Below are 27,697 nucleotides of genomic sequence, written 5' to 3' on the forward strand. Positions count from 1 at the left end.
CATCACTCATAGTAAAGGAAATCATTTCCAAGCTCTATCATCATCTAAAAAATTCTTTTACATTGTAATACGATTTTGTTACTATTTTTTTTGTTGAACACTCTTCTTAAATTGATTACAACTTTATTTAGAAATTATATATGTTATTTTATCGTAATACTGTTTATAGATGCTTACAAAATAGTGACTACTTTTATGACCTATAAATATTTATTATTTACAAAGTTTAAACTACACTGATCAAACCATTGAGAAAAAATCCTAAAATTATTTAGATATTTTTACTTACTTTGATTTTTAATTTCTTACTTTCTTCACATATGATTGAGGCCAAACAATAATAACAAATAAAAAAACATTGTAATTCAAAGTTACAGATATTCGTTTTATTTACAAAATACGTTATAAAACAGCATTTTTTCATTACAATTAAACACGTCTTTAAAATAATTTTATATACAAAAGATTCATTCATAATTTATTAAAATATACAATTGTCTTATTAGGTTCAAGGTAAAAAAAAATGTTTCCAATAATATAATTTGCATAATTAATTCAATATGCAGATCAATTTGACACAAAAGTATACATAAAAAAATATTTAGTTATCGTCTCTGCTCATGGTAAGAACTAATCTATTATGAGCACTGAATAGGCATTTTGAGGTGACAAAGGGCACGCCAAACAGCGTTTAAAACAAATGGCTGCTGGGGCCTAAGTTTAACTAGTGGACACCACAGACTGGCAAGTGCAGCGTGGGAGGTACCAACAAAAAGAATTGACAACCTTGTTAATTATAGTCATTGAGAGATATTGTATGCAAGAGAAACCGATCTTATTAGAAATATATGGGCACCTCTGTCCAGCTGTGGACGTCCACTGGCTGAAATGATGATGATGGGCACTGGAGGTACGTCAAATATTGCTCTTGGCAAAGATACAATTCATAATACGTAACAAGAGAAAAATGAGTAAGTGAAATGGTTAAATTTTGAATTGAACACTTTCTATAAATATATTTCTATTCCTAAGATTTGTACAAATTTAGGATTCTAAGAGCATAAAAAATTTGAAAGAGTCATTGTAGTGAAAAAAAAAGAAAATTACATGTAACGATTATTAGTTATAATTTTAATAACTCAATTATTGTCGATTTTACAGGTAACATTGCATTAAACCAATTATCATAAAACATAAGAACACGCAGTCAACGAGATCAAGAGTAAAGGCACAGGAACATAATTTATATCTAAATTAAATCCAATGTAGGGGTTACACGAGTACTATAAAATGAGCATTATCAAAGATAGATAACGAGTTATTGAAGAATCAGGCGTTTAGAACTAAATGTAAGAAGCGAAGGAAGGGGTAAAGTTTGGTAATTCCACATCCTTCAATCTACGTTCAATTTTAAGTGTCATATATGGAAAGGAGGCTTGAGTTTAATACTTGTATCTATTTTATTTTTATTTTCGATAGTTTTAGAATTCAAAATATTATTTTGGTTTGTCGATTTAGTAGAATTTACTTTTATTATTTCAAATTATTTGCTAAGATTGCACTGTAACAGTTATTTAGTTATTTAATTATATAAGTGTCTAATAGGATAATTATTACAGATGGTAGCCTTCTTATTCAACTTCCGCTATGACTTGAAATTCAGAAATTCGAATCATAATGCTTCCATCTCTTCCAGGATCATTACTAATGATAAGGCTTAAACTTCATTTACGCATAAAAGCTTTTATCCGACCTCACTTTCAAAGTTCTGTAAGCACCGTGCGTGCCCTCGTCAAGATCTTCGCGCTTGTGGAGCGATTTGCAGGAGTGCGTTCTAGTGATCATATCGTAAGATCCGATTGCGGCACGGAGCGTTCGGGCTGCGCTGCGGTGCCTGGTACGAGTGCGTACTTCCGGAGTCAACTCAGTCTCGTAATACTTGCGTTCTTCTTGCTGCAGCCAGTTCGAATTTGACAGTAGTTTCTTCGTCCATTCATCTGCAATGATTCATTAAAATATATAAATGTATATTCCAGTTTATGTATGTACTATATAAAGTTACTTTTGTCTAGTACCTTCCCACTGTCTTTAATATTGTTTATTTATTACGAAAAACTTACGGCTAGCAGATATTTACATATTAATAATAGTAACAAAAAGCTGCAATTGCAAGTTTTCACCTAAAGAAAGTAATACGCACTTGGATTAAAAATTATAAATTGGATATATGGATAAAATTACGTTTGCGATTTATAATATCAGGAAAGAATTGTAATAATAAGTATATCAACAAAAAAATGTTGTACTACATAAACAATTGTACGCAAGTTTTTAGTTAAAAATAAATGAAAAATGTATAATAGGAAAATAAAACAAGATGTGGTATTGTGAGAAATGCAGTGAAGGAAGAGGGAATGTTAATGAATGTGCTGTGAGTGGCAAATAATGTGAAAAATGAAAGGATAAGAATGGTATAAATTGAGAAGTATGAAAGAGGAATATGCCAATAAAAACTGATCCAGAAAAATAACATTATTCTAGTTCTTGTATATAAAATAGCCTAAATATCGGAACCATAAAAATATAACCCAGGAAAAGCTTCAGGTACCAACAGACAAGCAGCATTAATCTAAAAAAAAATATAATTTGCTATAGAGAACCTATTACCATTCAGATCTTTCATGGCGCCAGCTTTGCCACCATATTCGTGAGGCAGCCCTTCAGGCGGGAAGTAGTCGACACCCATTATGTGATTAATTTGTTCAGCGTTTGAGTGCAGCTGAACGACCTTGCGTCGCCACGGATACAGGCCAACGTGGAGCAGCAACAGAGACATCGTCTTCAGACGTTGAGTGTTGATGATATGTACTTCGGAGAACCGTAGGGGGTAAGCTGTCTGGAAATACAGGAGGTAAAATTTTTAAGTGTGACTTCGTCCGTAAACCATATCAAGGCTTACCATATTTTGCAGTTCAGAGCTTTAACTTGCGATCGCGAGTTCAATTCACAGCAAATTTGTTCTTTTAACTCAATTTTTTAGGCATTTATATAGTTTACAAAACAATGTGCGGTTTTCAAAGAAATATAATATAATTGCAAATATTTGTGTATTATCTTATATAATCAAATATAGTGTACAGGTATATTTTTTTGTAAAATCACTTCCTTTTTTGTTTTCAAGTTTTCACCGGACTTCCGTAACGTACTTATTATAGCATTTACGACACTCAGATGGTTCTGAAAATATCTTGTTGTAAGTTTTTAATATATTACTAATTTAAGGATAAATTAAAGATTATTTTAAAGCATAAACTATGTTAAGTAAGTAAAGGACCAATATTTAGCCACTTCCGCACATGCAGTGGTAGTCGTGCGTCGATGCGGCAAACAATGCGAATTATACAACTGCCACCGTTAAACCACTCAACACGTGTTTCAGCCCTCAACGAGGCATCTTAAGGAATTACGTTACACCGATTAGTGCAAACAACACACACAACACACTCTGTGTTTGGCACTAATCGGTGTAACATAACTAACATAAATTGCGGAAGTGTCTAAATATTGGTCCTTTACTTACTTAGGATGGACTTCCGCAAGGTAACGCCTGATTCCATTAAAAATTATGTTATTTAGTACCTTCATACACCAGACAAAGTCCTTCCAATAGTTGCCCCTGAAGTGGTTCTTAAGATGTGACGGTTGCAAGTCGCTTACATCGATGAACACCACTTCCTCTCCCGGAGTTGGATCTTCGCGTAATCTGGCAATATTTTATCAAATATAAGAATATAAATATAAACTAGGATGTCATTATTTATAATTTATTAATGATATGTTCAATCTGGTAAATTACGTGTCATATAAACATTCAACATAGAAGTTATTGAAAAGTTAATAAGTTATTTAAAATGTAGTGCGAAGCAACCGTTACAATAACAATTTATTTAAAAACATCTCTCAAGGAATCTCTAGCTTTTAAGTTATAAATGGCCCGTCATACGGATCGTACACATCTGTAGTTTTACCTGTAGTATTTGAAATTAATTATAAGTTAATTATAAAACGTATAAATAATTTATTAATATTATTTTTTTTTGATTATACTATCAGATAGTCAGTTGGCATCATCAACACAATTGAATATTATTATGAAGTGAAATTATTCTTAATAATCCTAATATCGCGTTGAATTCTTTAGAATTTACATATGTTAAAACTAAAATTAGATCTGTGTACTATATATGGTACTATAAAATCGATTTATAAAAATACGTGTTATTGTAACCAACTCATTTCTATAATTGACTTCGCTGCGAAATCGAATTCTGTTTAACGAAGAGATTCGTAGAAGAACTAAGATCACAGATGTAGATCGAAGAATTGCTGGTCTAAAGTGAAAGTGGTGGGGATACATCGCTCGTGCATCCGAAGGCCATTGGGGCCGAAAAGTTAACGAGTTGCAGAACTTGCCAGTGGGTTCACCGTTACGTGGACCGAAGATATAGCTATGGTCGCCGAAAGTCGCTGAATGTAGTCAACGGAAGACCAGGCATTGTATCGATCTTTAAGGGAAAGCCTATGTTTTATTGGGTATATATATAAGCCTATCTTTTAGTGGGTGTATATCAGTTGATATAATGATTATGATAGGTTTTCTCTCTCTTTATTATGATATGATTTTCTCTTGAATCTTAATCAACAAATTAGGTAAGAGTTGATTAGATGTATTGATAATTAAATTATGATAAAGGAAAATTAATAAATTTTGAATTTTTTACTTTGTTCATTTTCATAAAAAAATAATAATTAATTTTAATGGAATTTTATATAATAAGAAACATTCACATTTAGTATTTTTTCTATTATTAATGTATCCATTAATATTTCGTATTCCAGTAATGTTTTTACAACAAATCTAAATTCAAATAAAAACAAAACAGTATTAGAGAGATAGATACTAAAACAATGGGCTTTTCTTCCAAAAATTTGAGCGTGATTACTAAGTAAACAGTATTTCAAAGGAAACAACGCTTTTGTTGGCTTTGTTAGCTCAAATAGGCTTTACAAAATGTAATTTACGAAACTAATTTCATTATGCATAGAATGTATTAATTTTGTGCAGCATTTTTTTCCACAGACTATACACAATTCATGGAGGCTGAATATTTAGTCTGATTTAAAATGATTATTGTGAGCAATGGACTTTTCCGTAATTTAAATATAAAGTGATTGTATATATGCAGAAAAAAAAGCTGTTATAGGGGTGAATTTGTAGCATATTTGCTGTTTTATTATTATAGCTTCTTTATTTCCATAACGAATAACATATTAAACAAGTATATACGATAGATAAATTAAAAAGAATCATAGTCAAAATTATTAATCATAAATCATTATAGACCTCTCTACGGGTAAAGGCCTCCTCCGGTTTGCTTCACATCTGTCTATATTTTGCTTTGGTGATCCAGTTTTCACCAGTTATTCTTTTTATTTCATCAATCAATTTTTCCTTTGGTCTACCTCGTAATCTTTTATTTGTAGGTCCTTGGAAGGTTTTTACTCTCAGTGTTCATTCATTCATTTTTCCTTATCATTTGCTGTTTATTAATACAGTATATACTAAATCAATGATTTAAAAAATTACAAATAACTTTAATGACACTAAGAAAGAACGTTTTCAAAATTTGGGTTACTACATATTAAAATTATTTATTTTTAACCTTCTATCCCTCTAGACTTTATATTGCGTAAAGTAATTGGCCTGCCATTGCATTAGAGTTTCAGATCAAAATGATCACTATATACGTGTGTCAATCACTAACATTATGATACGTGATACAGGATGATTGAAAATAGATATACAAGCTTTAAAGCTTTGAATGATAAATGCGTCATTCACCCGTATGAAGCTTTTACATCGAAAACCAATCATCTTGTAGATAGAAGTTTCGAAATGTATAACAATAGTTGCGAAACACAAAGCTATTAATTACTTTGCGACCGTATGATGTTTCGCATTGCTACACGAGACAAAATAAATATCTCGTATATCACTTCAATTAATTAGGTCGACTTGTGGCTTCTGAAATCATTAGTATCAAGTTATAGAAATTGTATTGTTTGAAATAGAAGGTATAAGCATGAAAGTTACGTTTAATTTAGTTAGTTAAGACATTTGCATGGTAGAGGCAATTATTTTAATTGTCATGTCAGCTGACGCCTACCACAAGGGTTAGGCCTTCACAAAAAATCTCCACGACGGTCGGTCTTGCACTATTCGAATCCTACGACTTTCTGAACGTACCGCAAGAGAAAGCTATGCAGCTCTTTGTTTATCAATTGTTTGTTTTATACTAATTAACTCTCTACTGGCTCTTTTCTGCTAGTTTTATGTTTTCTCTTACCTAATGTCTAAGATCATAAGCCATCTTGCAAGAAGTGATCGGGCGGATAGAGGTCTGTCTAAGGCGGTGGGGGCCGGAAGACGCACCAATGTCATGCGGCGTCCACCTACACTGCGCACGCGCAACGGAACTATGTATCTGAAAAAAAAAATGTTTTTTTTTTTAAATTCCTGAATAGTGACTACTAGAATCTTGTAAACTTATATTTAGGAAATACAAATTACTTACATTTTCTAGAATATACGTTATGGAAATATGTGCATTTGTACTCAAAAATCCTAGTTATTTTACTAAACAAATTCAAAATCCCAGATTGAGAGAGAAATATATTACAGCATTAGTGAGGCCATCTGGTAGAACATCCCTTTATAAGAAAAACTGCTGTGATATCCATTATTACATATAACAAAATACCATTGCATATGAGGAAACTACCACAAAGGCTATAATATAATGATGTGAGACTTTCAACCTAAAAATGAAAAGAAAACCCTGTCTACTTTGCGGAATTTATAGACTATCGTAGTTCTGTTATAAAATCATTCTATATCTTATATTACAAATCTTTGGTTCGGTATAAAGATCATGATTTTTGTGAAAACTTTATTTCAATTAAATTTATTAAAAAGACAATTAATTTGATTTATCTTTTAATAATAATTTACCTCTCGTGATTAAGCAATCGTGCTTTTAAATAAATCTCTAATACGGTGATTACGAAGTTTAGATGTATGACGACATTATTAATTTCACGAATAAATTTTTAAGATTTCTTTAATCAAAAAATTGAATTTAAATAAAACGTTATATACTCAAGTACAAGTGTAATTAAACCATTTCAGAGTTATTAAAATTCTTAATTCTTCTCTTAATGTTTCAGTGCTCGGATATTGGATTACATAACAAAATTATTACCGGAGCCTCAATTGGCTTTGCTTACGTTAAATTGCTCTTTACTTACAAAACAGAGATTAATTTTAGAAAGTTAAATGAACTTCTAAGTAGAATAGCTGGTAGCTGTTAAGCAATATTACTTAATTAAATGATTAAGCGCTGTCTACATTTTACATAAATGCCTACCAAATAAGAGGTTTACAATAGTGATTGTTACAATCTGTTGTTTTATCTAATAATAATCTGTTCATATTTTAATTAACTTCAACAATGTAAGTACATACATTTACGATAAACATTCCAGCAAATACTAAAACTATTGCATACATGGATCGATGGATATTGCATACATTTAATACATGGATCTAACATTTGCATATAAGTTTTGTGTTGTTTTATTAATTAATAATAAAATAGTTTTCAGTACTGAATCCAGTGGTTTTCTTACTATGATAGTAATTGTGCCTAAAATGTTTTTATCAAGACCTATGAGTTTATACACAAATATAAGCACAAAGCAGATTTTACAGTTTTGGTTCACATCGCAAGGAAAAGCAGTGTCAAATTATAAAAAAAAGAGATAGGCAGTTATCACGAGGCCGCAGCCCCATGTACTGATCGAGTACTGACGATCAAGTAATATAGCAGCCGAAGCAATAGGCACCGCCGAATATCGGCACAGATCGCAAAACATAATGCGCGATAAATTTCCCAGAAAAGGTCACGATCTTCAGTCGTGAGTGATACGACGAGAAAAGGAGTAAAAGTCTAGAAGATATTAATTTAAGTCATGTGCATTTTTGTAGTTGCACTAAATACTCACGCGTCTTGACAACTCGACAGTATATCGTCGTCGTCGGGGTATCGTCTGTGCCACAACTCCGAAAGACCGCCTGCTCCCCTTGCCTTATAGTATCGACGTGCTCTCTTCGCCGCTTCATCCTCATCCCCTCTGCAGGTGACGGGGAACAGCTCCAAAACGGCGATCTCATCTGGTGTAGGCTCCCTAGTCAGGTTATCGTGGGCCCATCGTTTGGCAAACGACGCTGCCGGTGACATCCTGTTACTGTATTAAAAGTAATCGTTTATTATTACAAATTTAAACAACTTTCGTTTTTTTAATTAGTTTCCCCAATTCTCAATGATATCATCATTATTTCAGCAATAAGATATTTACTACTGGACATAGGCCTCTCCCGTATATATTTAAAAGGAATGATAGGAAACGGCATGCATCCATGCAGCGTCTTCAGATCACTTTAACAAGGTCGTCTGTCAACTTTGTGGGTGGATATTCTACGCTGTTCTGCGGATTTCAGAGCCGTGGCCTCGAGTCCGAAGAAGCTGGAAAAGCCAAAAAGGCCAACAGCGTCCAGCACCAATTGAATATAGTCATAGTCATGCTTGTCTATGGTCTACACAGCAGTCTCGAGGAACTGGCGGCCACCTTTCTACGCGCTGTTTAACTTGCCCAATGATGTTTTAACTTGCCAATCTGCAATTGCAATGATGACTTGACTTATAATTTTTGGCAGTAATGTAACACGTAGCCAGTGTTACTTATGGGTAAACATTCATTTGTTTACATGTTTTTATTAATGATATTTGCTATTCTAACAATACCATTACAGTCTGGGGACATTAACTGAGTATGGGATAAAATATAACTTGAACACAGTCATAAAAATATGAGATAAACATGTAAGGACAACATCTAAGGATTAAATAGGATATGATAAATATATTTTATGTTATAATTAACTGGCATAGTTTTCTCACGATATACCATCACCTTTTCGGAGCTGAGATGATATTATAATCGGAAGATGCTACAGGCCGCTTCTAACCGGCCTTATTGGAAATCTATGGGAAAGGCCTATGTCCGGCAGTGGATGTCCCTAAACTAAATTGAAAATGATGATAAATAAAAAATGACGTCCATGTAAATCTGTGCGTATTAACCTTATTCCTTCTATAAACGCTTAAGCCTATAACTTACGCCGTAACAAATAACAACGAAAAACAAAAAGCAATAAATATAACAGAAAACTTTTTTCATAATTTTTTTGTTCTTTGTTACAATTTACATTCGCGCTCGTCCTTGACTTATTGAGAGTGAATTTTCTTACGGCCGTCTAATTTACGACTGATATAGATTGTAAAAAAACAGGCACGTTTTACATTATTTACGAGCGATATCCTAAAAAAACACGTCTTTTTAGATTCACGAAAAAATAGTTTTCGTTGTTCCTTTCATGTTTTTTTTTTCGTATTACGTATAAAATACATAATTGCTGACTCATGTACAACTGAATCGACGTAATCAAACTTTTAATGTTGGTAATTCTGGACTTGCAATAGGCCCTTATTTTATAATAAAAACATGGACCACACCAGATAAATGTAATATTTGCATTTTAAATATTTTGTGTAATTTTAATCTCATTAACTTTTGATAGAAGATCGGTGATCCTTTACGCGATTTTATAGATTTCACGTGCTTGAGGGCGCTTAGGTCTAGTTTAAGGTAGCCAAGGTCTAGGACTCCTAGATGACCCACGATATTGTCTGCTACATATTATTTTCATTACCAGATTCGGCTGACTTAATGCAGTGCAGTTGTTAAACTTCACCGATGAGACTCCTGATCTACTTAACCAAACTTGAAATTTTAAATCTTTCATATTTTATCGCCCGCTTTCTAAAGAGCAAATCCCGAACGGCGCCAAAGTAATAGTTTTGTTGACAGAGGAGGGACTTCGAGCAACAGACTGCAAAAGGGCTATAACTCACACGTGGTAGTTCTTTACGTTTGATCTTGCGATCGTAGATCGTGGGTTCAATTCCCGAGATACAATCTCATGTAACTCACACTTTGTGCATTAAAACATAGGATTGCCGTAGCTCATAAACAAGTTTCCAGAGGGTAGATCGCGGTGTGGTATTATGGGGAGTCGATCACTGCGATCGCTAATCCTTGTCAGTTGGGTTAGCAATTGTAGTGCAGCGTGACGATTGTATATTGCCCCATAGATATTCCTAGGATACGCCTATGTTTTGCGAGGGCATCTGTGGACTGAAACTTCGACGACGACGGTAGAAATTATTTAAATATCCACGTAATTTTTCAATACGAATATTCCATAATAGAGTTCCATTTCAATTAGAAAAGAGAACCTCTCTCTTTATTTATAGATAACCTTAGTTCTTTTTTCCTAAAATTCTTTCAAAGCTGCTTTGGAAGCTCGTTCCAGAAATGAGCTGATATTCGCTCTTAGCTGGTCTCTTGTTGGTAATAGAGAGATTTCATTGTTAATGAATAATAATTGATAGACCTATCGATTATTATTCATTTACAAATGCATTTGTGAATATAATGAATATCATTTCATGTATTAAAAATGCAAGATTTTAATATTTTGCAATCAGATTTTAAATTTGTAATACCAAATACCGGTTGTGCAGAACAATGGAACCGGACTAAAATACCAGTATATCCTATCACGGTATTCCCTTGACATTACACGTATTTAGGCAACACCGGTCCGTGTCGGCGCTTGTCGCAGCGCTTCGTGCGTAAAAGGTCAAATTTTAGTTAAACCAGTGAATTGCTTTACATGTAATTCACTGAAAGGTAAATGACTTATGATATTAAATTAATATTTTTTATTTACATTTGTCTTACAAAATAAGTTCAAGGAGCCAGGGCTGTGCCAGGGATTCCTTATAAGGGATCTAATGAGGTATGAGATGATCTGTAGACGAATGAAAGTAATAGACATAATCCAGCGGATTAGCAGCTAGAAGTGGTAGTGAGAAGGTCTTGAGGTTCTGGAGTGGAGACCACAGACTAGCAAACGCAACTAAGAAACCAACTTTGTCAAGCAGTAGATGTCTTACGTCTCAAACGATGGTAATTACCAGAAAATGTTTACAATACAAGCTTACAGAGTTTTTTCATACACCATATTGATTATATACGTAAGAAAGATTATATTTTGTGGAATATATAATTTACCTCATATACATTGACAATTTACATCTTCAATCTTCTTATGCAGCCGTTGTCTGGCATCAATGTATCAAAATCGGCAGTAAATATCAAGATTAAAAGTAAAAACACAGGGTGTTGTAAGTGTTTCGTTTAAAGAAATAATGTAGAGTGATTAATAGCTTCGGTTTTTATTTGTTACATTTTTGCAAACGTTCGTTATGAAGGGAGTACATATTGACCCGGCAATTGCACAATTAACCACAACTGAGGTGAAAAAATAACAAGTAAATGTTTATACTTCAAGACGAATTCATAAGAGACATTAGATTATATAAGAATATCATTCAAGTGACAATACGAAAAAATTTAATCACGACATCTATTGTCAAAAAATTTCAACTTCATTCAATCCATATGAAACTGGTTCTTTTGTATCTCATTCATCGGATAAAGTTCTATTGTCAATAATAAGAGAACACCCGGTCGAATCAAGGGCAAGGCAAATTCGTGATTCGTCTAATATTGCGTTACGAAATTACATTGATATCTTTGTCTGTGTATGGTATCTGGATTTTTCTTTTTGCTTATTTTATTGAAAAAAAAAAAAACAGTGTAAACATATTCATGAATAACCTTAAACTTAAACATTTGCTTTAAATTTTCAATGTTTGAGTCAATAGTGATAAGCGATTGCTATTTAATAAAATAGCATCTAACGTGACAGGAATGTGCGCGTTGTTTAAATAAAAGAAAGAATCTAAACGAGCGGGGTGACCTTATTGACTAATGTAGACATATACACGCAATTTTAAGTCCATCGATGCCTTCGTAATGTGCACTCTAGGCAATAACTCAATTGTAAAATCTTTTGGTGACGTTACATAATAGAAACACAACTGTATGCAACTTGTTGTCCAGGGTATAGGGAATACGTCTAGATCGACTGATTGCCCAAACGAAGGAAAGATCAGGTGAGGAAAAAAAAATTTAAGCAACTTAAATCATCAAGTGGTAACTTTTATTATCAATAAATCACATTCACAGTTTTCGTATTTATTAAACGCATCTCCGTAGTTAAATATATTGATAAAAAATATTTTAAAAGACTGCAAGTCTGCGATTCCTGTCCAATTTTTCGCAAATATCCCAGCCACTGTTATAATAAACAACAAAGATTAGAGTTCCTCAACATATTTTAAGTTTGTCATATCTCAACGATATTCTGATAGTTTTATTTCATGAAATATTATTCCTTCCTTAAGATCTTGTTTATATTTATTGTCTATAATAATAATATTTATTATCAGAAAATCAATTATTAAATAACGCTAAACCTTCCTTCAGCTAAACATTTATATAACAAACTTCCTGTATTAAGAAATTTCTAAATGTATTGGATTTAAAGCCCCTTTACAAAGGAATATGCTTCTTTAGACACGGTACATTGATCTTTTAATATTTTTGTGCACTGATTCATAATTTGCGTATCTGTAGTTACAAACTTTAGATCGTTTTTTTTAGATTACTTGATATCTTTGACTTTTTAATCGAATCAAACCTGGGATGAGTATATGTAATGTTAATATAAGGTGTTGTAAATTTATGTGAGGATAAATATTTTGTATACACTTGTTTTATAACAAACAAGTCTTAATTTATTTTTCAATTTATTGTGGTAAACAACTTGAACGCTATAGGAATAAGTAGCTTGTATTTACTGCAGTATAATTCATACACGGAAAGTAAACGACCTTAGATATACGGTTTAGCTTATCAAGGAGATTACCTCAGGCGGTAAATTAAGCGGGACGTGGATTTTGTACGGATTACAACGTCCACCATTGTTGTTGAGAAAATTTACACAAACATCCTATATCGGAGATGTCATACATATGAAACGTCAAACATACGTCAGAGTGTGTTGTTTGAACTTATTTTTTTATTAAAAAGTATAAATTTAAGCTTCATGAAATTGGTGGCTCTTTTGTACGAACTGTATTACAAGACAATCTCATGTTTTTAAATAACAAAAAAATGGTAAGAAAATCGTAATATTGTAAATCGTAATGTTGTAAAACTAACCACACAAAAAGTCTTAAGAAAAAAAAGTCGAGAGATCTGAATCTGTAATGTGTAATCTGTAATCTGTATGAGTTTGACGTGTTTTTGTCATATGAAGGCGAGCTTGGAAACCTCGTAGTATTAAGTTGAAGGATGTCTTTATAGGGGAGATCAATCTGATTTTAGTTTTTATCAAGTTGGGCTTTTAGAGTATTCTTCTCATGGTATACATAAGTGTTCAGTGTCAATAGTCCTATGCTGATAATAATGCGATAACAATAAATGAGTATTAGCAACATTTTATATGCAATATATAGCAAATATGGTTTTAATATGTAATATACTTATACGCAATAAGAAAACAAGAAGTGTAACAATAAACTATTTATTTGTAAAATTATTAAAAACAAAGCATCTACTATAAACCTTACGAATTAATAAGGCTTTGTGAGAACATTTTTTAACGCAAAAACTTTGAGGTAAATATAACGTTGTTCTACAGTGGTAGACGTAACGATAAGATCGTATATTGTAGCAAAAAGCGCGAGCGCGCGGGGTAAAATGTTTATATATATACATATATTATATACGCTACATATATATTAAGAGTATTGGTTATGGGTATAAAACCTTTAAAGAGGTGAATGCATGTCTCATATGCTATTAATGAATGTATGGTACAATCAATCCAAAAATCAACATTTTCAGAGATGAGAAATAACGTAATGATAGTGTAGTAAAACAAGGCATTTTCAAAATTCGTATATATAAACTGATAATAATTTCTTACTATATGTTATTGAAGACTTTGTACTGCCACAAATTATAGACCTGTCGCATTCCGTTAGAAATAATAAATTAATGTAACATATTTTAGAGTAATCACTTTATACGGGATATATAGCTCTTACACATATATATCCAAAAAACGTGTATATCATACATTTATATCTTAAGTTCGTATATTAGCATATGAGATTAATATCACTGCTGATACAATTTCAGCCATAAGGCAGTAATCTAGTGTAGTATTCATACATAATATAGAGAGGAATTATACCGATCCATAATTCCTCGATATACTTATAGTTGGGGAAACATTTTATCAACAACTGTAGAAAATTTGAACGTAAAGTACTAAGTAAGATTATATTTTAATTTAATACAATAGTAGGTTATTTTATTTGAATGAATGAATTTACTATAATACTACCTTATATTATTAAATCATGTTACGAAATAAAAAAGATGCATTAATTTTGTAATAATTTTTCTAAATTATTAATATATTATAACTTTTTTATAAACATTTTATTATTTTTATGTTATATAATTATTGAAATTTCCAATAAAACAATAATAATAACAATTTTAGAGAAAAATATTATTTGTGAAAGTTTTCAGTGAAGTCATTCCCGTGTATTTTCCGTAGTCAAAATCTCACTCCCTTGATGTAGCCGTCAACCGACTGTCTGTCGGAGAAATTTCTGTTCTCCTCTATTATAGATTGAAAGGAGGTAAGTAGTAAAATTTTTAGCTAGTAACACCTTGTGCTTTATGAGGTTAAAAGCCAACGCTTTGCACTAACAGGTTAGGAGTTTGTTTATTTACAAGACGTGTAATATCAGGATATAGTAGGCAGGCCGTTATATTACTTCGACCTTGCTTATTCATTAGTTATTAACGATATCCCACAAAACAATGATATTGGGTTCATCGAGTCGAAGTTATTGGCAACGATATGACAATTAGTGGCAAATTCAATATAATTTCATAAAATGTGCATTCTCTTTTGATATTTATTGTCAATATTCCATTTTTTTACAATGTCTGATAAAGTTTAATATAGTAATAATTTAGAGTATATCAAAATATATTTATTTTTTAAACGGTAGGATATTTTGTAGACGGTAACATAGATTTTTTTAATTAATTTTCTGTAATACATGCGCTGTCGTATGTTTTTACCTTGACTTTGATTAATGGGACAACAGTGCCAAATAAGTCTGAATGTATATTAAGACTTATTTGGTGAAATCACATAAATTAAAAGATATTTATTGTGAATTTTAATGCAAGGATTTCTTTGAGGAAAGTTACAGAGTACAAAACATGTAGTGTTTAATTTATAGCCTCAAGAATATATAATCGTTCATATAATTGTGTTCAATAAAGAATGCAGTGACCAGTACCACTTCTGCGCAGAGACAAGTTGTCTAGAAGGCCGCGGACAAGGCGATTTCCTGTTTTAAAGATAGTGATGCGAACACTTTGTTTATAATTATTTTTAATATCGATATTAATTGATGTGATATGATAATTGACAGCACTTACTTAAATGTTTATGTATATTATGTAATCTGAAGAAAATTTGAAAGCGAATTTGTGGTTACAATTTTTGTTGTATACTATGGTTGTCGGCCTTGTGATAAGATTGCACTTTCTTTTCTGATGTGCTTAAAAAAGAGCAATAAATAAAATATTTTAAAAATTAACTTTATTTTTAGTTTATAACTTAGAAAAAATCATATTTATGTTGTCAGATTTGATATTGTATAAGGAGTTAATAAAATTATGACATAGAAAATTAATCACTTACTGCAGAACATGTAAAAACAAGATAGCGTTATAATTAGCTGATGCCACATGCCAATGTCATAATATCATTTTAAATATATGTTATGACATTTATTTCTGCAGTAAACAATTTTTCACGGCTTCTTTACATTAGTAAACCCACATAAGAGCACATCATCGTCAAATAAGCCGACAGAGGCTTAGGCGTAGGCCTTCCCAAAGTCCAGCATAGCATATATACTTTACAACTCTATGTGTTCCAGTTTTAATTATCCTTAGTATCTTAGTGATTAAATTTTATCAATAAGCATACATTATTATACTTGTAAAATTATACTTATAAAATATTAGTGATTAAGTATGTGGTATTAAAATACTATAAGATTATATTTTAAATAAATAATTTTACAAATCGATAATCATTGTCGAAATATCGATAACGTATAAAACAACGAACGTCACTTGTACAAACTTCGCATGGTAAGTCTCGAAGGAACTTCGGTATTTCCCAATATATTATTTCCTCACATCGGATATGGATGGCATGATAAATGAGTACGATGTCGATACGAAATATTTATTCACAATTTTCGCTAAATAATACCGATGCCATTTATATGGATGACATGCTTTATGCGTTGTATGAAATGAAAGAGGTTTATTTATTAATCCGCCTATAGTAAGCTCATACTAGTGCATTTAACTAAATATAATTACAGGAATTTTATGTATATTATGATGCCCTTTTTAACAATATACTCGAACATACTGTGGTGCAGTTAAAATTTGGTAATGTTCGCAGTACACAGGGCCTAGTGGGACACCGACATTTGTTTCTTAAACAATATAGCTGCTACATTATCCTACATCTGTTACATTAAAAATACCACGCGTTCTACACTATGTGTAAAGATAATGTTAATAATTCGCTGTTGAGAGAAGATTTATATACATAAATGGCTTATTGCAAAAGGTACTTATTAAGAGATGCATATTATTGTTTTAATATTTTTCTTCTTACTTTTAAAGTTTAATGCTGTAATTACAGTTTAATGCGGTAGAACAGGGTCAAAGACAGATAGCTTCTGTGATATACATAGTAATTACTACTTACGTTAGAGGTGAGCATAAAAATTCGCTCGTAAGAAAGACCTATTACAACTTTAAAAAATATTTTAACTCCTAAATGCAATTTATAGGAGTATTCGCGTATTGATTTATAAATGAAAACATTGTGTCAATATACATATATTTTATGTAACACATGCTTTTAATATAATGAGTTTACCAGAATATAAGGGTGTTAGTTGAGGTAGTAATTTTACGTATTTTTCATAGAATAAGAGAGACATGCAGCTTTTTCAAGTTAAATGATCGAGCCTGTCAATAGATATTTGATATGAAGGTTAAAGTCAACATCAAAATAGTTTTATTATATGAGATTATAACAATCATTTTTAATTATAAGCTTAAAATTATGTTTACATTATTCGTTACACGCCACCAACTGAAAAGAACAAGACACTTAGTAGAGTTTGTATTTTTTTTCTCATTTTTATGTTTGTTTTGTTTTAACAAAAAAATATATTACCGAATTTAGAGTATATTTATCAGTACATTTTTTTTACAAAAAGTGGCATACGGTACAATTGTAAGTTGATAACTACAGTAGTTAAAAGTGCCCACAACTAGCAACGCTCGTTTCATGATGTAAAAAGATTAGATCGAATAAGAAGTAAGAGAAAAAAACCAGTATCTATAATTAAAATCGTCAAATGTGCTAATAGATACCTTCTCAAAAGCAGAAGGAAGGTTCTTATTTATCTAATTGCTAATAAAGTGTTAAAACAACACTTATTCTAGTCTCTAACAAACTCTAGAACAAAAAAAAAACATTTGACACTAGCTGTCAAATATTTGATGCCAATCAAAGTTAAAAAAAACATATGTGTAAGTGTGTAAGAATACAAATATTACAATGGAAGTATTACAAATTATTATCTTTACTATAAAACAAAAAACTTGACTATTAAATTTTTTTTAATTTTTTGTCATCCCACAATGTAGAGTAATACTGTTCTATAGCAATCCAGATGTAGAGCAATTCTTGTAAGTACGAAGTCTATCAAGGCAGCTTCATTATTTCGACATATTTTTATCCATATTTTATAAGTAAAATACTTTTTACCTTTATCTGTTTTTTTTCTTTTTAAATAATAAACAATACAGTACAGCTTATGAAAACAATATTTCTCTGCGATTCTTAAGAATAATATTCGTCACGTTTATTATTTGTCAACTTTGATTGCTTGAGGATTTTGCGAGGAGATTGCCTATTCTCCGCTTGTATTTGTCCGTAAATAAAAAGAAAAATGGATTCGGACCCAAATAGAACGCGATGTTAGCTGTAATGGCGATGCTTTGTTATACCCGTGGTGTAATACGAATTGCCTCGTTACGCAAAATTATTACAAACATTACAGTAATTTATGAAACCGTTTGTAACAAAGGTCAACAAACTTTTCTAAAACGGTTACAACCGTAAATCTAGTTGTCTGCAACAGTTAGTTAATTACACTGTATGAGTTTCTCACAGATCCTTTGTTTAGTTGACAAATTTTAAGTTCGTTAAAATAATCTTGCGAATTGCTTTGATGAATGTTTAAGATAATTCATAATTTATCGTGGATTTGAAAATTTATAGAGAACGTATAAATGGTTGATTTTTGTAATAGTTTTATTATTAGCACTTTATTTAAAATCTGTTGGAAGTATCTTGTTTTTAATTGCATTAATTTAATCTGCAATGAATTTTAAAAACCGTAAATAAAATAGAAAAAAACTGGAAATTAATAATTATTAATAATACTAATGTCCGATACGAATGTCTTTATTATCATATCATCTGTAGGATGTTCACTGCTATACATATGCCCCTTAGATTTTCAATATGATCAGCTGGAAGCGGCCTGCATCCAGCGTGTTACGATGACCTTAATAAGGTCAACAAAGCTTCGCTTGCCGATCTGTGGTCTTCACTTCAGAATCTTAAGGTCCCAGCCGCCGTTCTATGCGCTATGTGGTTTATCCACCGCCTCTTCAACTTGAAAGTTTGCTAGGCTATGCTAGGCTATATTTCTAGGTTAGGCTCTATTCCAGAACATTAGTAATAAGGCCTACCCACTGGCGCTTCAATTATTCGATCTGCTTCGTTATTACAGTTACATTAGTTCAATTATAAATCTCCTATTTCCTGATTCGATCTCATAGAGGAATCCCGAACATAGCAGTCTCTAGGCTTGTTGAGTTACTGTAAGCTTGTCCGTGTGGTAGAGTGCGAGGGACTATTAGGTCATCTTTGTTTTCCTCATGAAAATGTAAACCACCGTTCAATTTTTTTTAACTTCACTCATAAAATGACAAGTAAATAAGTACACAAACTTTTCACTTTATTTGTATGACAAAGTCGGACGTTTACCGTGACTCATTGCTTTGTCAACGGTGTCTCTAAATTTAAGTGAGATTTTTAACACTTGCTAAACCGACAGTTTTATTCATACTTTCGTTGTTCTTTTGTTTTAGCGCTTAGTTACTTAAAATGTATGTTTAATGGCTGAACGTTAACAAAGAAAATTGAAAGGAATATGTCTAAACTAATTTAGTATTGAAATAAGAGACGCGTAACATAATTGCACTAATGTTTAATGTGAAACATGTATTAAGGAAATAAATTCTCGGCGTTAGTGGACCGAAAGTATCTTTGATAGAAAAGTCAAACATTAAGTTATGATGACAAACTAGATTGCGGTCGGCGCAAGACCGTTCATTGGCGCGATCTTTATGGGAGGCCTACGGCTTTCAGTGTGCGTTTATCGGCTGACATTATAATGATGATAACACAGATAAATTACCTAAAAGAGAGTTAGCGGGTGGTCATTTACCTGTGGTTTTGTATATGAAATATTAAAGAAGAAAGAAATAATGAAAGCGAATTATTAAGAAAGTCGTTTTCAGTAATTCGTAAAATTATATAAATTACACGTGATTAATATAAGATTTCAAAACATTTTTTCACCATTTATCTATTTATTCTTTATTTTACGCCACAAAACAAAAAAATTGAACTGTAAGGGGCTATAAAAATACAATGTGCAGTCTCACCGTCAAACGCAATTTCTTTCCTGACAACTATTGTATGGACTTGGTAAATAGGAAAAAATAATACTGGCTATCGACATGCGATAGAAAGTGATGAAAAAGGATATATATCTACATTATTTATGTTACGAAATATTAATATAGTACATACATAAAAAATATAACTACGTAGATGAATAAATGTAATACCAAAAATAAGAAAAATCCTTTGAAATGGGATCATCTTTAGATCAGTACAAAGTTTTAAAATATCTTTCATTGTAAGATATATATTTTAAAAGTAATAGGTATAGCTGTGACGGGAACAGATTAGTTGGACAAGCCGTATGGCAGCTGCGGGTCACCTCTACTCTTTCACTTTCTCGTTTATAGAAATACAAACGTAGTAAGACATATTGCAAAAGCTTAATGATATTTAATAAGTAAGAATAGCTATTATTTGAATATTTCTACTATAAATAGATGACCTCTTTTTTTCCTCACACTGCTTTGAATTCCGCAGGTACAAGGGGTCCTGGCGGTAAGTGTGTTTAGCCTAAAACTTTTTTTAAGGTAGCGCAGCTCGAACACTCCCTTCGGAGCCTTGGCACGGACCGCTAATACAAATTAACTGGACTGGGAGGCCATCGAGTTCTTAGATTGCTCAGGCAGATGTTTTAAACAGCGAGTTGGCGCAAGAGCCCCCACGGGTGGACCTTGGTTTATGCTGTCACACTCCGTTACACTTGAGTTCAAGGTTTAATAAAATAAAAAAATAGTTACGAGACACTAAACAGAAATGGTCCGGATTATGATCCAACACGAGGCCCCAGAGCGTAACATGCCTATGACGTAATTCAGATTTTCCGATGAATGATATACCGGTTTACTCGTGTTTATCTTTACTATTTTTGAACAATTTTAATTTAGATCGAATCGGCGACTAACTTCTAAATTAAATATTTGTAGCTATAAGGCCACAGTTTAATATTCAAACAACTATAGAGAATTATTAGAGAAATTAACTTTCTGTTTAAAATAACAAGAAATCACTATAGTGTTAGGTTTACAATATTATGTAATGGATTCGTTCGAAAACAAAGAAAACCGTTACCATCAAAGAAAGAACTATATAGTAAACATCGTTTATACTATAGCTTTACTTTGAACGACAGTTAGTTTTTGCGAAGATATTTTAGCTAGTAAAAACCTTATGCAATAGTTTTTCTCACTGGAAAATTTTTTTAGGCACCAAAAAGCATTTCTTAAAATTTGTGCATAAGAAATAATAGAAAACTTTCTAAATAACATTCTTTTGTATAAGTTTTATCTGGTTTGTACCAGAAACAGCATTAAAATGTGTCGTGTCGTAAACTATACCATGTTCCCTTTTTTTTCGAATTGCGCCTAATTAGGTCAGGAAAAACATGTTTTACATAAACTCTACTAAAAAAATATATTAAAACTGTACGTACTCTTATATTTTCTTTAAAGCTATGTGCCTTTGGCCAAAGTTTCGAGTTTTTATTTCTATCAATTTACTCAATTTGTTAAAATGATTTACCATGTTTTTATTTTAACATTAAAAATAACCTGGCTGATTGTCATAATAAATTAAAGTGAAGTAAATATCGACTTATTAAAGTCATCGTGTGATGCGTGTGGTATATATGAATATTTTTGTAAATATAAAAAATCTATTAATAAAGATTAATAAAATCGTGGGAGTATGCGGATTTGAGAACAAAGGATTTGAAACGGGAAATAATGAAACATATCACGAACTCGCAGTCGTGACTTTTATAACTATTTAACCTGTTATGTAAAATTTAAATCGTGAGTTTTTTAAACTTTTCGATTAAAAGCGATTATCGATTTTATTCCATCGATTAATTACACATATTTGACTCGGCTTTAAGGTGCTAGTCATCATTGTCACGTCAGCCGATAAGTACCCACTGCAAAGCATAGGCCACACACCAAAGATTGTTCTGGTGACCGGCCTCAGGCTGCCCGTATGCAACAACTTGTCACAAAGTCGATTATGTCTTCGGTTCACTAAGTCAGGCTTGCCACTTGAGATCTGTTCTACTCCAACAGTCGCCGATTGCACTAGCGATGTGCCTAACCCATTACCACTTAAGACGAGCAGTTCTACGAACTGCGTTTCTTCTTTATTTATACCACAATCTTTTCATTGCGCAAACATTTTGATTCCAAAATCGTTTACAGCAAAACCAGCTTACCTTTCAATAAGTCGTTAAGATATTATTTTAACAATAAAATGTGCATTTTACAAAGTCTCATCTTCTTCTATATACCAACAAATTTAAATTATCGAATTTACGACATAGAATACGTGATTTTATAATGTAAATTGCCTCAACGATACAATGGTCTAAAGTAAAGTAAGTTCTTTATTAAATATCCTAAAACGTATATTTGAAACCACGGCCTAATTTTAACAGGTTAGGTAGGTAGGATGTATTTTAAGATTTTACAATCACACAGCACGTCCAATAAATCAACGTCGAATGTCAAACACACACGTAATTCAATTGTTTTTTCGATTTATAATTAGATCATTGCTGTATGATTTTTCTTTCTGTCGTTTACAGAACTGTTAGTCAATGAAACATACTTTAAAGTGAAAACAAAACATAAAAAGAAAGCAGTCTTTGTTATAGAAAGAACGTCACTGAATACATAAACATTATTTTTTAAAAATTGCAAAAATTATAATAATAAGTGAAACTGGTTTCTTAATCAAGAGTCTGGGGCTAGCATTTACTTGCACTAATTGGTAAAATCGGCTCGTCGTTAAGGAAAACGTGTGTCACGCTAATTGCTATCTATACATTTTCGTATTATATAGCGAATTATAACAAATTTAATTTATTTTATTATTACATAATTATCGAAAGCTTTTTATGTAGCTTTTTTCTTTTCAGGATTAACGTACTTGTCTCTTTTACTCATAAGGAAGTTTAAATAAAACAGTTTTTAGTACTGACAGTATTAATTAAGTATTAATTCCAGTAAAACATTATGGACGTCAAATTAAACCGAGCACTACTCTCCCTGCATGTTAAATTTGCTTTATAACTCAAAGTGGTTGTTAGTAAAATCAACAAGCCCGGTGTTTACGAACGTAAGCGAAATTAGATCGCGATTGGTTCATTAGGCTTCAATTAAAATGTTTCGCGGAAAGTATATTTTCCGTAATGGTATCTACGCGGGCATTTGATTTAAAAAACTGTCGGAAAGTTAATTAGAGGAACGAATGCATGTTTATTTTTACATTGAAAATTTATCTATAATTATTGCAAATAAATCTTAATAAAAATCATCGACTAAGTTCATAGCCAGTCCTTGAGCTAGGAAAAACTTAGCTTTTTAGCCTCATATTTTAATAGGAATTTAAATACAAGAACCAACAATTCTCTTAAAAAAAGTTCAAAATAATACGTAGTTAATATACGTATATATAGCTCAATTGCTGCCAAATAATGTATAGTAGACCCTATCCATAAATCAAAGGTTTAAGAAATAATAAATAACATAATGATAATACTGTAAGGAAAGACGTTTTCGAAATTCAAATTACTACATATTTAAAATTATTATTATTTACTATTTGTTACTGCAGACTTCGTATTGCTAGAAGTTATTGGCCAGTCGCATAACTATAGAAACAAAATACTTTTCACAGTGACCACTTTACACGGGTGATCGAAAAATGGTGTAAAATCTTTAAACGATTTTGTTGACAAATGTGTATTTATTATATATTATAAGATAATAGACAATGTGTGATAAACAGTTAACAATAGAAATAAAGAGTGACAAGCATGTTCTATATTTTTCCAAAAAGTGAGTAACTTTTTTAAGCAACTATGTTTGGCGATCCATTACGCTATCATATATTATACGTATATTACGAGATTGTTATTATGTTTACGAGTATAGTTATGTTATCTGTATATAATTTTGTACTTATTGTTATTATTTATCAACATACGTTTGCCCAGACGTAGTTTTATTATGTTTACCTGCCGTATGAGATATAGTTTTACGTTTTTCTGAGGTTAATTGAGAAAAAAAGCACAACAATACACGTTTTTAACGCAAATTTTAATTTTAATTAAGAAATAAATAACACCTCTAAGTTTTCATGTAATAAAATCAAGTAAAGGATATGTAAGTCATAACAAAGATTAGGAATGAATAGGACTGGATTATGGATTAACTTGTGAAGTGATGACTAAAAATACACATCTGAGTTTATAAAGTGATTTTGAAAGATCGGGGCAGCTTCCTTCTTTTCAGCCTATAGACGCCCACAAGGCATAGCTTACTTACTTATACTTTAACATAGGCAAAGGCCAAGTAGAGCGCATTAGAAATTATTGTATTATAAGTTTAAAAATGTTAATATTGATAGAGCTCGGATACGTCATAACATCCATCAAAATAGTCTTCTCTTGTATTCTAACCGTGACGCTTAATGATCGAATATAGATAATATAAATGAATTCTATAAAAACAAATAGGATCTGTGTTTAGCACTTTTAAGATTTTGCTAGACCTCTAAGCTTCTTGACGACGATGTACTGTATAAAGTTAAGGAAAGCAGTCGGTTTAACGCAAAGCTATCTTTCGCAAAACTTGTGCGATGGAAAAACATTTTCCCTGACTGTAAAATGCGTTTATATTCCTCTTGTTCACCTCACAATTTTTTAGTATTATTACTAAAATATTTACTGCAATAGAATAAAAAGAGTATTAATCTTGGACGAGCGAAAGTAAATGAATATAGCTTAGTGATTTGTAGTGGTAGGAGCAGGACACATAATGTATAGAGTACAGACGCTTTAAGGGCCTTGAGTGGAGACTCGCATCAATAAGTAAAGCTTATACTACCTCAAAGTGAATAGAGACCTTGTTAAGGTTTCGAATGAAGGTGGATGCAAACCGCTTTCCCCTTTGAAATTGGAGCACCTACCGTAAATAGGTCCCTGCCCTCCAGCAGGTGTATTGTACCTTTGGTATGACTTAATGGTTGGGAACTTTAATGAGAATACAATAAAAAGATTCGGAATTGGTTAGAGATGGAATAGTCTTATTAAAAATCTACGGAAGAGGCCTAGCGGGAGACGTCCAACGACTGAAATTTCTGCTCAAATGTCATTTGCAGATTCCGCGAGTATGAGGTGGGAGGGCGCAGAGTGCGCTCAGCCTAAGACCTCTTTTACAGTAAGAATAGGATCAACATATAGCCGGAGGACCAATATATAGTATAATAACGCCTGAGTCCATTAGATACTCTTTTACAGTAGCGAGGCCCGAAGGCTCCCGGTGGAGCCTCGGCCCGGGCCGCTACATATTACTATTTTATCAGATCGCCAGGCCGCTGAACTCTCAGAATCGGCGAACGTTTCATGGAGTGACTAAGCTCTAGGCCCCTGAGTACCTCGGTTTGAGTTGTCACTCGTCGGAAATACCCGCTTAGCATTCCGATAGATGGGCGCCCGAGAGGGCCGAACCCCGGCTTGGCCGGTTGCCATTGCCTGGCCAAGGGAAATTTTTATACTAATTAGTTTATACTAAATATTTATGCTTTAATTCTATCTACATATTTAGAAAATTTTTACATCTATCTTTAAAGATGTGTGATATATCGTAATGTGCTATCTATGGTCTGTATGTAGCAGTCAGGTCCGAGTTAATCGTATCGAGTTAATCAGATTGACTTAAACAATCATTCGACTAACGGACATACCGTAATACAAATAAATGATACATAAAGATTTATTAGTGGTGGATTAAGAATCATCAATAAGGAACGTAATAATGTTTTCAATCAATTTCAATTTATTACTGGTATTAATGATGGTATTAGAGATGTATGCGTAGTAGTAAATATTAATACAAGTGATATTGACATTCTATCGTAAGTTTATTTTTTTAATTGTCCGTGACGGATACATAACTCCTAAAAGCATTATATCCACGTGTCTTAAAATATGTATCTTTATAAAATTATTAAATAAATTATAAAATCGATTTGTATGTTAATTTTATTATCTTATCTCATTCGCAAAACCAATTAAAATATATGAATTACATCGTTAGATGTAGTATTCATGTTAATAGTGTTTTTGTCAAATGAATATAAATTTAAGCAAATAAAAAATACGCGAAGAAAAAGACACGAGTAAATTAGTTGATATTTATGTCGATATGAATTAATATTTTGTTTTTCAATAAATAACACCAACGGGAAAACTAGACATTTAAAATTATTTAATACGTATAAAACGAAAATATCAACATTTGAGAAAAATTGATTCTGTTTTGATTTGCCATGATGTAGTAATAAATTTAGAAAGATTTCTTAAAAAACGGCTATTTTCCAGAGCCATCTCATAAAGGATATATAAAATTGTTTATTTTTACTTTAAACAAATAATAAACGATTTAAAAACATTAGTCACTGTCAACAAATATTGCGATTAAAAAAAAAACGTTTTTACATACCAATTGTACGTTACGTCTTGTCCCTGCGCCTGCGCCGGTGGACTGAGTCATGGCGCGTCGGTGGTTTGTCTTCCGCACGCTACCTTGACCTTACTAATAAGACGATTGTATACCTGGTTTATTTGGACCAACAACCAATCACAACATGTCAAAAGTTTTGTTTAAATCGACGCCTTTAATAAATTACCTAGGTAAAAATTTGAACGTAAATTTTTGACTTAAAATTGAGGGAGGTCATTGCTCTTTTTACAGTTTAATGACTATACATTACTGTTTATAATAACTACAGTTTAATAACAGCCAAGGACCTATTCAAGCAAATGTATGCATATATATAATCACATTATTATTATTCATTTATTTTTATTTAGTGCAATAGTCCTGAAGTAGCAGTGGGCTTGCCCCATAGCACGAAGAACAGATGGCCTTTGAGGTTCTGAAGTAGTGGCCATGAAAGGATAAGCAAAGCTTAGGATGTCTGCCCATAATGCAGACAGATGCCCTTGTTAAGGTCGTCGAAAAACACAGGATAGAGGACGCTTTAAACGTATTGGAAATTTCTGGGTATTTACCTAGTTTGACTGTTCTTCATATAATATGTATATGCCAAATAAAAAGTTTTTTAAACTAAAACTTTTAAAAAATATTATTGCAATGTAAAGGATATTTAAATGATAATAAAACAAATTAATTGTACTATTTTAAGGAAAATTGTGAAAGTGATCTCGAAAAACCGAGACAGAATTTTATGTGCTTTCGTCAGACCAGGGCACGTTTGAAACCCTCGTATTTATTATTTTAGTTTAAAAAATTAACAATTATATCATGGTAATGAGGCGTGAAATAATTCAAAAGAATATTAATAATTATACCATCATCACTTATACCTACTAAATAATAATAAAAAGCATTATAATTTAAAAAAAGAAACAGATTTTTGTTAAACGATTGTAGCTCAATTTGATTCGTGTTTTTATAAAATTGGATTCGTCTGGCATTTTCGATGTAAATAAGTGTCTATAAGTGATTTAAAGTGCATAATAATAATATATATAACATTATACTGTATTTGTCCTCCTGTCTCCGT

At 31.8% G+C, this 27,697-nt stretch overlaps 1 protein-coding gene across 1 annotated transcript; it reads right to left on the minus strand.

Moving 5' to 3' along the window:
• Positions 1-445: 445 nt before the first annotated feature.
• Positions 446-26,632, minus strand: LOC137924230 (alpha-tocopherol transfer protein-like). The gene is made up of 6 exons (XM_068767603.1): positions 26,611-26,632; positions 8,125-8,367; positions 6,408-6,545; positions 3,640-3,763; positions 2,668-2,896; positions 446-1,997 (listed from the first exon to the last, which is right to left on the minus strand). The coding sequence occupies exons 2-6, from the start codon at positions 8,358-8,360 to the stop codon at positions 1,729-1,731; spliced, it is 996 nt and encodes a 331-aa protein (XP_068623704.1). The 5' UTR covers positions 8,361-8,367; positions 26,611-26,632; the 3' UTR covers positions 446-1,728.
• Positions 26,633-27,697: the final 1,065 nt, after the last annotated feature.

The sequence above is a fragment of the Battus philenor genome, unplaced genomic scaffold, assembly GCF_028537555.1.
Source record: "Battus philenor isolate CCGP_79_NKW_IND1 unplaced genomic scaffold, ilBatPhil1.0.hap1 SCAF_23, whole genome shotgun sequence".
NCBI classification, from domain to species: domain Eukaryota; kingdom Metazoa; phylum Arthropoda; class Insecta; order Lepidoptera; family Papilionidae; genus Battus; species Battus philenor.